Consider the following 12,484-nt stretch of genomic DNA (forward strand, 5'->3'; position numbering starts at 1 on the left):
CAACGGGTCTGAAAATAGTATTATTAGTGTTGAACTGTATTTCATGATAATATAGTTGCAGTTTTCAGATGAATACTTTACTGGCTGGTGTCCAGTCATGGCTGCCCGTCTAGGCGGCCAACCTCTTTCCCTCAGAGGCCCGCTAATCCCACAAATACCCCGCGGGCTCCACTGTCAAGGGCAGCCATCTGAGTCATTCCTGTCTCCCCACTGCCCGTGTCCCATGCTGGGTCGGTAGCAGTGATCCGTCTGTCTGGCTCTGTGCCCACTGTCGGGGGTCCATGAGGGGGTTACTGTGGCACATAATTCGTACTAGGAGTTAGTCAGTGCCCATTAAAAGGGTTTGAATATTAGCATAATTATGAACAGTCATTTATTTTTACGTACCGTGTGGCAAATACTGAATGTTTCTGGCGTGTAGCACACATCTACGTGAATATTTGCACACCTGGAAGCAATGTGAGGCGTGGGGATATCGGCGGCCCTCTGCCAATCTCAATAGAACGCACAATGTACATGCATTGCACAAGTCGTTGAAATGTGTGTGTGAACGTTTTGTAGTGAACAAAGCAAGCTCACACCAACCAACTAAATTGGAATAATTGTACCTATGGATCCCTAATGATGGGTTGAGGAGTAACAGTTTGCCACTAGTTTGTTTGTTTGAACTGTAGGTCTCTAGTGGCCAATTTAGTGTTCTAGTGTTCTAGTATCTTTTATTGACCCATATCCAAATTCAGTTTTGCTTTAATTATTGAACACCTGAAACAACCTGAATATCCACACGACCCAAATGCACGTGTGCTATATAGTATTAAGATTATAGCATACATACTGTTTAGTTTGGCCTAGACTGACCGCTCACACATTCAGTTAACATCAACGTTAGTCAACTGTGTTTATAAGCAGCTTTTCCCCCTATTCAACCGACTAATTTTTATTCTGGTTTTGTGATTTACTGAGGATGTTTAATTTACCTAAGTTGTGTTGTTTTTTATTTTTTTGTGTGTGTGTATAAATTGATTTGCACATTCATTGAAATCCAGCCAGCATTCACAGCAGATACCTGTCTGCTTAACATACAGAGATCTGATTCCATGTTTTTGGGTCTGTTTACATTGCCATGATACATAACAGAATTATGCATTTAATTAACTGCATATTGTAAAGTAAGGATTTTTTTTTTTAGCCTCTTGAATCAAGACCTTTGATCCCAGTCATTGATATGTGATTGAAATAGCCTTAATCCCGTCAGTGTCTGCTGCACAGCGTCATGCACTCTTGATTTAATGGATTGTTCAGGGATTAACCCTGCTAGGGCTGGTATGACTGCAATTTCATGTCTGTTCACATCATGTAGCCCAACCAGCTATGGATTATCGCATCAGGCTCACTATTGGATTTTGGACACTTATTAATAGATAATGGAAAAAATTACCACCAAAAAACGTGTTTACCAACTGCACGGTTTGTTAATATTGATACAAAGTGCCTTTCAATGTGTACAAAGAAGCAGCAAGATCCACGTTGAGTCAATGTCCAATTAGTTCTCTGCAGCCCCAAATTGTTCATAAAAAATCAATCGTAAATACAATGTGAACTGAAATAATGGTTGCATTTAGATTGACTATATATTCTTTGTTTCTGTTTTAATAGACATACTCTGGCCTCTTCTGCGTAGTCATAAATCCCTACAAAAACCTCCCCATCTACTCGGAGAACATCGTGGAAATGTACCGGGGCAAAAAGAGGCACGAGATGCCCCCTCACATCTACGCCATCTCAGAGTCTGCTTACAGATGCATGCTACAAGGTAAGTTGGCTGCTGTCCATTTCCGACACAAATGACCTCGATAGAAAACGGCCTGCGTTGTACAATAGGACCATTTTTAATCAAATACACCATCTGCTCCCAATATTTGATGTCCCCCCGCACTGGATGTGATCATAACTTCAGATGATGTCACCATCATTGTACTAAGGATGAGTTCACTGGTTTTATAAAGAACTGGTAGTTCAGCCTTAAGACAGGGAATGTCTGTTTCTCATCATTAACGATTGCCGGTTTTCATCTTGGCGGCTGTATGGTCCACAGACAAATAGCAAGCGGCCTTTGTGTGTTAGCTGCTTAGCATATGCTTACACGTTACTTATCATGTTGACCAGTACTATTGAGGACTATGCAGCTCGATCCAAAGGTTACTTGATGTGTTACTTAGTGACTCTTCCTACCTTAAAATAGCGTTATTGATTCAGCCCAAAACTTGTGACTGAAGTCCTTCACACTGAATTGCATCTTCAAGCATCTATGTAGTTGGCAAGCGTCCCGACTCTCTGAGGAACAGTGACCGACTGGGCTCAGACCATAAAGAACACAGAGGGTGACCCCATTGTGCTTGACAAGAAGCCCTTTGTGCGACGGAGATGGCCTACGAGTGATGGTGGTGACAAACTGGACAGCCCTGTCACTCCTTTCAGGCTTCACAGCCTGTCAAAGCAAAACAGCATGTTCTATTTTTGCTACTTTCCGGCCTGTTCCTCAATATTACAAATCAGCAGTAAAAGCAACATTTTTTTCATTTGACTAGTTTAATAGAGCTTGTCGATTATTCATCTTAATCGATAAATCTTTTTTTAGAGTCACATACACCGTATTTTCCAGATTATAAACCGCTACTTTTTGCCTAGGTTTTGAACCATGCGGCTTATATAAAGGTGCGGCTATTCTGTGGATTTTTCATCCACCGCTAAGGGGCGGTCTAACCGGAATTACAATACTATACAAAACAATTGCCATTAATAGGATGTGACTGCAGGTGGAGGAGTTGAACAGACGAGGGCGATGTGTACTAGGTTATGAATTAGGTGGTATGCGGAAGTACAGCAATAAAAGATGGCGTTAACTGACACACTGGAGTGACAGCGAGCGGTGAAATTAAGATAAGAACTGTTTATTTTCTCCTGGTTTTATTCCGTTTTAATCGGCAAAGTTGCTTCAGTGTTAAAAGGCACTGTCAGGAAAGAATCTGTTCCGGTACATACATGTACATTTACAATTCAAAACCGTTCTGTAAATGCAGTAAGCATCTAATTTTTCAACATAGATAGGTGCGGCTTATACATCGTTGTTGTTGTGTTTTGTTTTTTTTTTTTCTTTGCTGGAGTGGATGCGGCTTATATAAAGGTGCTGATTATGTTCTGGAAAATACGTTATATATTTTTTTCATCTGGAGTATCTACTCCACTTCTAAAACTATTTCATGCAGTCGTGCAGCTGCTCTACAATGTCGGACGTTCTAGCAAAACAAGTTAATTGTAGCAGCATTAGGTCAGAGTATTTAATGTAAAACAAAACAAGCGTCATTGTAGAGGCATTTTTACCACTGAGGCTCACTGTTGTGCTCTGGAGACTTCCGGTTTCTGCATCTTACTTGTCTCTGATGAATCTTGGATTAGGATTTGCTGTCATATCATTAATGATGTCACGAATGTTTCTTCTATGCCCGCCACTTAATACCAGATTCTCAACAAGCACAAAGAAAATATTGTATGCTCTCAATATTAATACACAACTCGCACAAATGTCATACGTCATAATGGGTGGAAGGAGAGAAACACTGTAAGGCACCACCATTCTAACTATTTTGCTGTTGTGATCATATTGGCGTGAACAGTGCTGTGCTTAGAAAAGGAGGTTTGTGGGTTGGAGATTAGTGGATGCCAGCTGCTCTGTGTGGTGGCCCTGAGCATCTCAGCAACCTGATTTCATATTAGCGATTATGCACTTTGATAGTAAAAGACAAGTGTGCTGATGAAGATGGTCAGAAAGCCATTAAAAGCTGAAACATTTTGGAATTCATGCAGAGTGTGTGATTCTTTTGACATGTTGCCATTTTGATGATTGATAATAGGCTTGTCAGAGTAAGTACAGGAGTCAGAAAATTTCCATTTCAGTTGTCATTCCAACATTTTTGTTTTGAATTATTGTGTTTAGACCGCAGCGTCAGTCGCAACAATGCATAGCATTTGGAGCTGTTAGCAAATGACGGCATTCTCTTCTTGACTAATGGATGTCTGAGTTTCACAGGCATCCGTTACCTCTACATTGCTGTGTAGGCCACCAACGCTCTGATGCGTTGTTTAATGAGGTGTTACCAAACACAAATACAGTGTGTAAACACACTAGTAAAACTTAATGCACATCTGTTGTTGATTAGTGCCCCGATTATCTTGACATGGTATCACTATATGAGCCATTGTGGACTCTAGAAGGGCTTTATGAATAACAAAGGCGTGTTGAAAGATGTCATGTCAGCAGTTATGGGTTGCCAGCAAGCACAAGGCCCTCTTGAAGAGTCCCGAGAAAGTAAAGTGGGCCTTTTTTTCAGTGAGAAAGCCCCCCTCCTTGAGTCCCATTGGTGTCGAATCAGAGTCTTGGATTGAGTTCAGTGAATGTTTTCCAAATGCAAAGCTCCTTGGCACCCATTCCAAGAAAGTCGGACTTACTGTACATTAACCGAAGTTGTTAACCGGGTGCCAAGTGTTCTTCATGACTGAACAGTGGATGGTGTAACTTGCACAGCCAAGAATGTCTGATTAAAAATGCTCGGGAATGTTTATAATAACAGCGTATGCTCTAAGAATAAGGCTTTGCTCCACCTGGTTGCAATTCTAGCACACAGCTCGCATGGCCCTTTGAACCCACAACCTAAAACCTTCACCTTCCGTACACAATAACACACGCATCGTGTAGGACATTTCTGGAATTCACCACATGCAGCATCTAGAGCAGTAACTGATATTAACCAATGCAACTATAGTGCTGTTACACCAAAACAACTGGAACAGAAGTAGTGGGAATGGTGCAACCCATTCGCCAAATCGCTACTGTTGTGTCATGAATGGCAAAATTAGAACTCACAAATGTCACGTAGCTGTATCTTTCGGTAATATCCATCAACTCCGAGTCCAGACTTGAAATAGTCGTTTATCAGAAGTAACGGGCCAAACATGCACCAGCGTACTTTCGATCTCGCCAAATTAGTTGCCGGCTAAATTCCCGCTCCACCAGCAGTGTGTAGAAATGTAAATGTCAACTTTTGAAGTTACATGAAACAGTGTGTAGCTCAAATGACCGCTGCCGTGTGCCACTTCGCACCAGATCAAGTCACTATAATAGCAAAATGAGCTGCCACCGTTTTCCGAAGAAAGACCTGCCCGCTTTCGCGCAGTGGAAGGAAAATTAGAAGGAAGGAATTTGTTGCTACTCGGCATACAAAGGTATGTAGCAGACATTGCGACAAGGAAAATTATCCTTCACATAGGGGTGGGCGCTATGAGCAAAAAAAAAAATATATAGATATTTTTTCAAAAAACTCTAACGATAATTTGATGATATCCTACAAAAAATATTTTAAATCTGCACTTGCTTCACAGACTAATTGTGGATAGACAGCGTTTGTGAACACCTCTTTTGAATTGCTAAATACAGCTTCTGCAAAACATAATGATATTCTACCACAATATTTAACAATAAAGAACAAAAAAATATGTATAGACTTACATTGATTTTTGGGAATATTTATGTCGTTTAAATGTCTCTGCTGTTATTCCATAATGATGTGACATTTGGAGCTGCAGTAAGTACTGGTGTACCACTGCCAGCTACTAGAGCAATCGGAATGAGAAAAAGGTGTTAACTACAGCAGTGATAATGAGGAAAAAAAATTATGATATGTGACGTGTGACGAAGTGTCACACAGCGAGAGAAAAAAAAGACTTCCCATTCTCATACGTTGGCCACCCTATTCAGAATAAAGTTGAATAACAAAACTGCAGTTTACCGTAATAAACCGTTGTAGTTTGTGCAACGACATGCCTCGGGAATACAGGCATACTTTGCGGCCGTCGACTGACTTGAGTCGTTATGCTTTTAGAGGCAGGATTAATACTCGATAATGTAAAATTAAACATCGTGAAATCAAGATTGACGATGATATCGATAACGATATATATCGCCCACCTCAACCCTCACATTATATTTACTCATTTGTCTGCCTGGCAGATGAAAGTTTGAATACGCCCACTGTAGGATGGAGTTGGAAGTTAACCGGAAACTAACATCGCTGCTGGTTTTTGAAGTACTTCATGGACCTGGTGCATGCACATAGTCCATTCCCATTTAAGTATTGCAAAATGTTTTTATTTACAACATTGTCACATGTCCAAGTACTTCAGCTCACAACCTCACTGTATACGTTTTCCCACCCAAATGGTTCTTGTGTGCACCTTCAAGTCTGCTGAGAGTGGCAAAGAGGCATTAGGACCAGGAGAACCCAAGTATTTCTTCATGTCTTCCCGTCAGTCACTTATTTTTCCATTTTCTCTTCTCCAGCCAGCTCTTGGACTACCTTACTGCCTGTCAGAGTTGATTTGTTATAGAGCAGATATATTTATCAAGTAGCGATGCTTTTCTTCAGTTTGCATTAACCTTGATTGAAATTAAAAACACTATCGGGTGAGTTCCTCATGCAGTATATCAGATTCCATAGCCATCCCCTCAAAAATGTTCCACATTGTTAAGCAAATACTGAGGATCTCTACTGCATATGTTTCCATTTGTAAAACTGTGGCTGACACACACACCCGCCCAAACTCTACTGACACCAGTGGTCTTTGTCATTTTGCCCCTGAAAATAAATTATTTTTAATCGATTCACCACTCAAATTTTTACAACACTGTTGACATCCATGTCAATTTGAATGGTCCAGTCTCTTATTTCCAGTAAGAAGTGTTTCCTGATGTGTTGAAGATGTATTTGTTACAATGATATGGTTCATCACGTTCAGTACGTCAACACCATCATTTAATAAGCAACCACAAAATACACACTACAGCGATAGAGTACTCAAAGAATGACTAAAAATCAGCAGTACTTTTTATTGGTTTTAAAATCAGCCATCTTTTCATATTTGATAGCACGCATCCAGTAGTAACACTTGGCATATAGAAACACACCTTGGGTGGAAACCCCGAAATGCAAATGTTTTTATTCACGTACGGTTGTTTGGTCTATTATTATTTATTTATTTTTGGGTCTACTCTGGAAGTATTGATACTATTTGGCATCTTAAATTGAGATTGTCTGTGTCCTTGATATACAGTATAATTGTGGTGGAAATGTTAGCATATGGAAGTGAAGGGATCTATCTTTCCACTGTGCCTGCATTCAGACTGATAAACAGCCTTAGTGGCTGTTGGTGTGTTGCTTCAAGATAGCAACACGAATAAAGAGGCTTGTTGAAACGGTAAGATACGACTTTGCTTTCTAAGGATTGTGTTGGACGCGACTCTCACGGTCTTTTTACTCTCTATGTTTGTGTCTCTCATGGACCGCAAAAATGTCTACCAGGAGTGTTGAGTATGAAGCTTCAAAGTAATTCCAACATTCGCCATTTAAATAGGTGCCGTCCTGGCTCTGATACTACCTCGGTCCCCCCCGTTCTTTGCCATTGACATTTGCACTGATTGAACTGCAACCTAGAAAAGTGTAAGAGAACTTTTGACCGTTTCACTCATTGGCAAGTTCCGTGCCGTATCACTGCTTTTGATGTCACAGTCACACTATTTATGTAGCTTGTGCAGAATATATTGGAATGCTTGGTGCTCAAGAATACTTGGACAGGGCTAAAATGGAAACTAGAGTTGGACCAGCAACTGGTTAATTACTAGAATGCTGCTAGAATTTAAATGGCCTAATTGTCAAACTGCATCCTCCAATTTTCAGAGATGTGCCTTCTGAACTTGTCACATACAGTGGATATAAATGACCAAACTATTCATGTGACACTGTACATATATTATATATATTTTTTATATGTATATGTATATTTTTATCTTTTTAAAAGGGGGAGTAAAAATAAACTGAAATAGCTCAATTTACCCTCATGTATTTGGGAGACTTTATGGTCCACTAAACATTTGGCCATAATTTTAAGATGTGCGTTTGATGCAAACATAGCACGAAGAACACCACAGTGACAGTGAAGTTTGGTGATGGCAGCGTCATGCTTTGGGGTTGTTCTTCAGATGGCACTGGGGTGGAGGGAATTATTAGCAGTTAAAAACGGCAGTCAGCACTAGCAACAAAAAAAAAACTTCAGCATTCTTCAGGAAAAATAAAAGTCAAGGAATGCCTACTAGAACATCTGAACTTTATTTGAGGTTAATCAGAGGTGTGATATGGTGATTCCCATTTAACATGAGTTCGAATGTGATTGGTTAATTCTGAACATAGCCACATCCGTGTTTTAAGAGGGTGTGCGCACTTGTGCAACCACATTGCATGTGAAAAGATTAAAAATGTTTTTAATAGCAGGTGGTAGGTCAGATAATGGTGGGAAAACGTCATGGAATTATTTTTTTTATTTTGTCTCTTTTTTTAATTTTTTTTATTATTTTTTATTTTTATACCGCAAATGACCTGACCTTTGAACAGGGGTGTGTAGACTTTTTAAATCCGCTGTAACTCTGACATGCACAGATGTATTTTCTTTTTCTTTTTGCAAACTCTGACATTGAGGAAAAGGCCAAAGGCTATAGGCGTGTGCGTGTGGCCGCACCACCTTGTCACAGAATTTAACTGCAGGAAGTTCCCAGTCAGTGCCAGGAAATCCAGATTGCCCCTGATGACTCCTCCAGCTGTGTCCTCATTCAGATACCTTTTCAGTTTCCACATAGTCAGCACTTCACCTCAAGCTGTCAGTGCTTCAGCAGCGCAATGTGTTGACAATATACACACGACAGTTGGTGAAAGTGTTTCTCAAACTCTTCTCGATTAAAATGAATCAATTCCAGCCGATGAAATCCCCTTCCACCACTCTCTTGCTTCCAACAATCTGTGCTTCTGTAATTATGTTTAACCAATAACTTATTCCTTCATCCGAGTCACTCGCTGCGCATTAGAAACTGTGGATAAGATCATCCATGGATTAGGTTTATGGAAGTCACTGCAACAATTTCACTTCTATATGATCAACATGAGTCAAGTGCTGATTGTTTTTTTGTTTTTGTTTTGTTTTTTTAATTCTTCTTACTACTGAAATCAGCCATATGACAAGAGGCCTAACCTTGTGAGGACCATTAGGAGTGTGTGTGTGTGTGTTTCTGGTGGAGGATCATAAACTATTTTTTTTATGGCATCTTCACTGATGTCACTTGGAGGGAATTCGTCCTACTTGGAGTTCAAACACCAAAATTGGAATGTCAGAGTTGTTTGTTGACTAAATCGTTTGCCAGTCACACTTGTGCGAGTATAATAAATGTCAGTTGTCCCACACTAATACAGTTCACGCTTACTTTGCTTTTCCAGTACGTGTCGAATCAGAATTTTGAATCAGTTCGTCAAGCAAATATTTTTTTTTTTTTATGTAAGACTGATATTATTAAGGAGTGACACCTTACATCATTTGCCAGTATTCATTCAGTATATGATACAGATTTATTTTGTCATCTTAATTTGGATTCCATCTAAAATGATGTGCATATTTGGGACATATTCCCACACTTTCACTCTGTTCGGTAAAGCGCTATGAAATATGAAGGAGAAAACTATTTGCTTACAAAATATATTATTCTGTTATTGTGCTCTTAGTAAATGAACGACACACGTTTAATAGGAGGTCAATGATGAGAAGTGTGATGTCCCTCACTCCCGAGAACTGCTGATTACACTTTACTCATGCTCCTGTAATTCTCGATGCTGTCAATCAAAGAGCCACTGGAGACTGCGTCAAAGGAAGGCTGCTGAGGCTGACTTGTATCTTTCTCTTTGTTGTTTCCCTCAGATCGAGAAGACCAGTCCATTCTGTGCACGTGAGTCTACACACTGCTCAGTCTACGACTGTTCGTACAATTTAAATTATGGAATAAAATTGGAACAATTACACACATGAGCACACATGAATTTGAAAGTAACAGGCATATAATTAGTGGCTCTTAGTGGAGCAGCCAGCGTCGCAAGGTCAAGAGTGTTCCCTCGGGTCCTTGTGACACTGACCAGACTGTTGTTACTTGAAAGAAAAGCATTTTTGACATTTTTGTCACTTACACATCTGGCTTTTCTACTGACAAGAGTGTACAGATGACAGGAATGAAGCAAATTCCAAAGTTATCAAGACCTGAACCATGCCACAGCCCTGCCTGCTCTCCAAATAGAGACAGTCGTCTTACTTTGTACTTCTATTTTTACATTGGCTGCAAGTACCAAACTGTAGTTGCTCTTTTACCAACTGTGATGTTTTGACCTAACATTTTGCTTCAGAGAATAATCTTCTCGCAACATCTGCAGAGGAATCGGAGCATGAACAAAACAGCAGTGCTTAATTACAAATGATTATAACGTAATGTATTGTGGTATTTTTTGTCATAAAATTATTTTTCAGAGCTGTACATGGTCACATTATGTGCTCAGCCATATTAAATAAGTTTTTTTTGTAGAAATATATACATTAAATACAAGATGTGATTACATGTGAAATGTCACAAACAGCACATTTACCTTCAACTAGTGATACATTGGCATTAATCCCTCCACCAGTACCTGTGCTTTAACCATATTTACATTGACCCACACTCACTCAACCTTACTACAAGACAACACTATTTTGTGCACTCTTGGCATGTGCCAATTTGCACTTATGGTAAAACCCCAGATGTGATTTAAATCTCAAGTGTCCGTCAATTCATTTTTTTTAGGGCTTACAGGACTTTAGAGGATTTCCTCCCTCTAGTTTTTTTCTTTGCAACACCGCAAAGGGAGCAGCAAAAAGCAAACTTGACAATTACAGAACCACAATTTGCTATGCTAGACCTAAGCTAAGCTGCACGCTGGTCCTGAGCAATCCTGTGTGTTTTTGCTATTGCAGAGAGCACTTTAGCTTCAGTCTGAAAGGGCCTGCAAATGTGTACAGCTGCCTCTTCAATATTGGCTTTTTAAAATTTATTTATCTTTTTCATGGCAGAGTCAAAGATGGGATGGATGTGTAGTTCATTCCAGGACGTGGGTTTCCCCAAGCTTGTTCCTGGCCTTATGTTCTTTTTGTCTCTCACAGTGGTGAGTCTGGAGCTGGCAAGACGGAGAACACAAAAAAGGTCATCCAGTACCTGGCACACGTTGCCTCCTCGCACAAAGGAAGGAAAGACCACAACATTCCCGTGAGTATTAACTGAACAATATTCTATCAAAGAAAAAAACTGATCAATTTCACTGAAGTATTGACGTCCACGTAAATAAATGGCAGCCATGTTTGGATTGCTATATGGTTTTGGGTTTTCTGACTGTGGACGGCAGATCTGTGCGTGCGATCTAACATTTTGCAATTTGTTCATTTGTAACAAACAGCCAGAATCTCCTAAACCAGTGAAGCTCCAGGCAAGTCTCTATTTTTCATTGTATGCTTCATTTCAGTTATGTGCACGCAACACCCAAACAATCTTTCACCATATTCGTCAAATCTTTGGTTAACACCAGTCAATTGTTAGTTGGTGGAAAATGATCTATTTCAAAATTAAAACAATAAGTAAACACAGTTTTCACACCACTCAAACATGGAATTTACTGTGTTCACTTTGTTTTTTAATGTCAGGTGCAAAATGCAGTTGTAAGTACTTTTTTGTAAGATGGCATGCACTTTCAAAATGTCATCATTTTTTGGCGTACATATGTTGTCCATGTCAATGTTCCATTTTGTAACGTTGCGTACTTGTCTTTTTTGTTAATACAGTTAACAATTACACGTTTAGGTATTTTTTTTGGGTTCCTTTACCAAGTGTCGTATACAAACATTTACCCGACCGTCTAAAACAATAGTTCAGGTTATTGAAGACTACAAAGCATGTAGGACCAAGAAGATCCGTTGTTATTATATTCACTCTTGGCTGCGTTTGGATTCTTAATTTGTTAAGTTGATTATATCATGACATTAATGCAACTATTGACTTCTCATGATAATAACACTTCAATCCCCTCATGTCCTACAGAGTGGAGCCCTCTTTTATGTGAGTAGAATGTAGCTTTTCTCCTGACTCGCCTTACTTACAATACAATGGGAGGGGCTCTACCTACTATGCTTCCATCTACACTTTGCTCATAGAAAGACTATTAACGCTTTCATATATGGTCTTAGATTGGGCTATATCTGCTTTCCATCCCCATCCCTTCACTTGCGGTGGTTGTTCTTTATTTTCAGCATATCCTTACTTTACCTGTACTGATCGAGTGAGCAGGATTTGCAACAAAGTTTCTTTTTTTTAAAAGTTCTTAACTCTCTGCAAAACGGTTGCTTGTTGTAAAGTGAGTTGAGTTTGCGTGTATCTCAAATTTTTGCACGCAAGTCAAAGCATAAAATCGGCCAATCGACGGCTCCTGTCTCAACGCACCCAAAAGTTGGGCCATTCGTATCTCAAGTCACCAATGTATAAAGT

The 12,484-nt window shown here is 39.7% G+C and overlaps 1 protein-coding gene across 5 annotated transcripts in view; it reads left to right on the top strand.

The window, feature by feature from the left end:
• The window catches only part of LOC147146228 (myosin-10-like), a 43,515-nt gene that overhangs the window by 7,717 nt on the left and 23,314 nt on the right, over positions 1–12,484 (top strand). For 2 of the 5 annotated variants that reach the window (XM_086034147.1, XM_086034150.1), the window contains exons 3-7: positions 1,657–1,813; positions 9,847–9,874; positions 11,113–11,215; positions 11,403–11,432; positions 12,041–12,058. In XM_086034147.1, the coding sequence (XP_085890273.1) occupies positions 1,657–1,813; positions 9,847–9,874; positions 11,113–11,215; positions 11,403–11,432; positions 12,041–12,058 (336 nt within the window). Of the gene's footprint in view, positions 1–1,656; positions 1,814–9,846; positions 9,875–11,112; positions 11,216–11,402; positions 11,433–11,646; positions 11,662–12,040; positions 12,059–12,484 lie in introns of all 5 variants that reach the window. The other 3 variants (XM_086034149.1, XM_086034151.1, XM_086034148.1) reach the window with 2 other exon arrangements.

The sequence above is a fragment of the Filicampus tigris genome, chromosome 6 (assembly GCF_054856515.1).
Source record: "Filicampus tigris isolate MCC_2025a chromosome 6, RoL_Ftig_1.0, whole genome shotgun sequence".
In the NCBI taxonomy this organism is placed as follows: Eukaryota; Metazoa; Chordata; class Actinopteri; order Syngnathiformes; family Syngnathidae; genus Filicampus; species Filicampus tigris.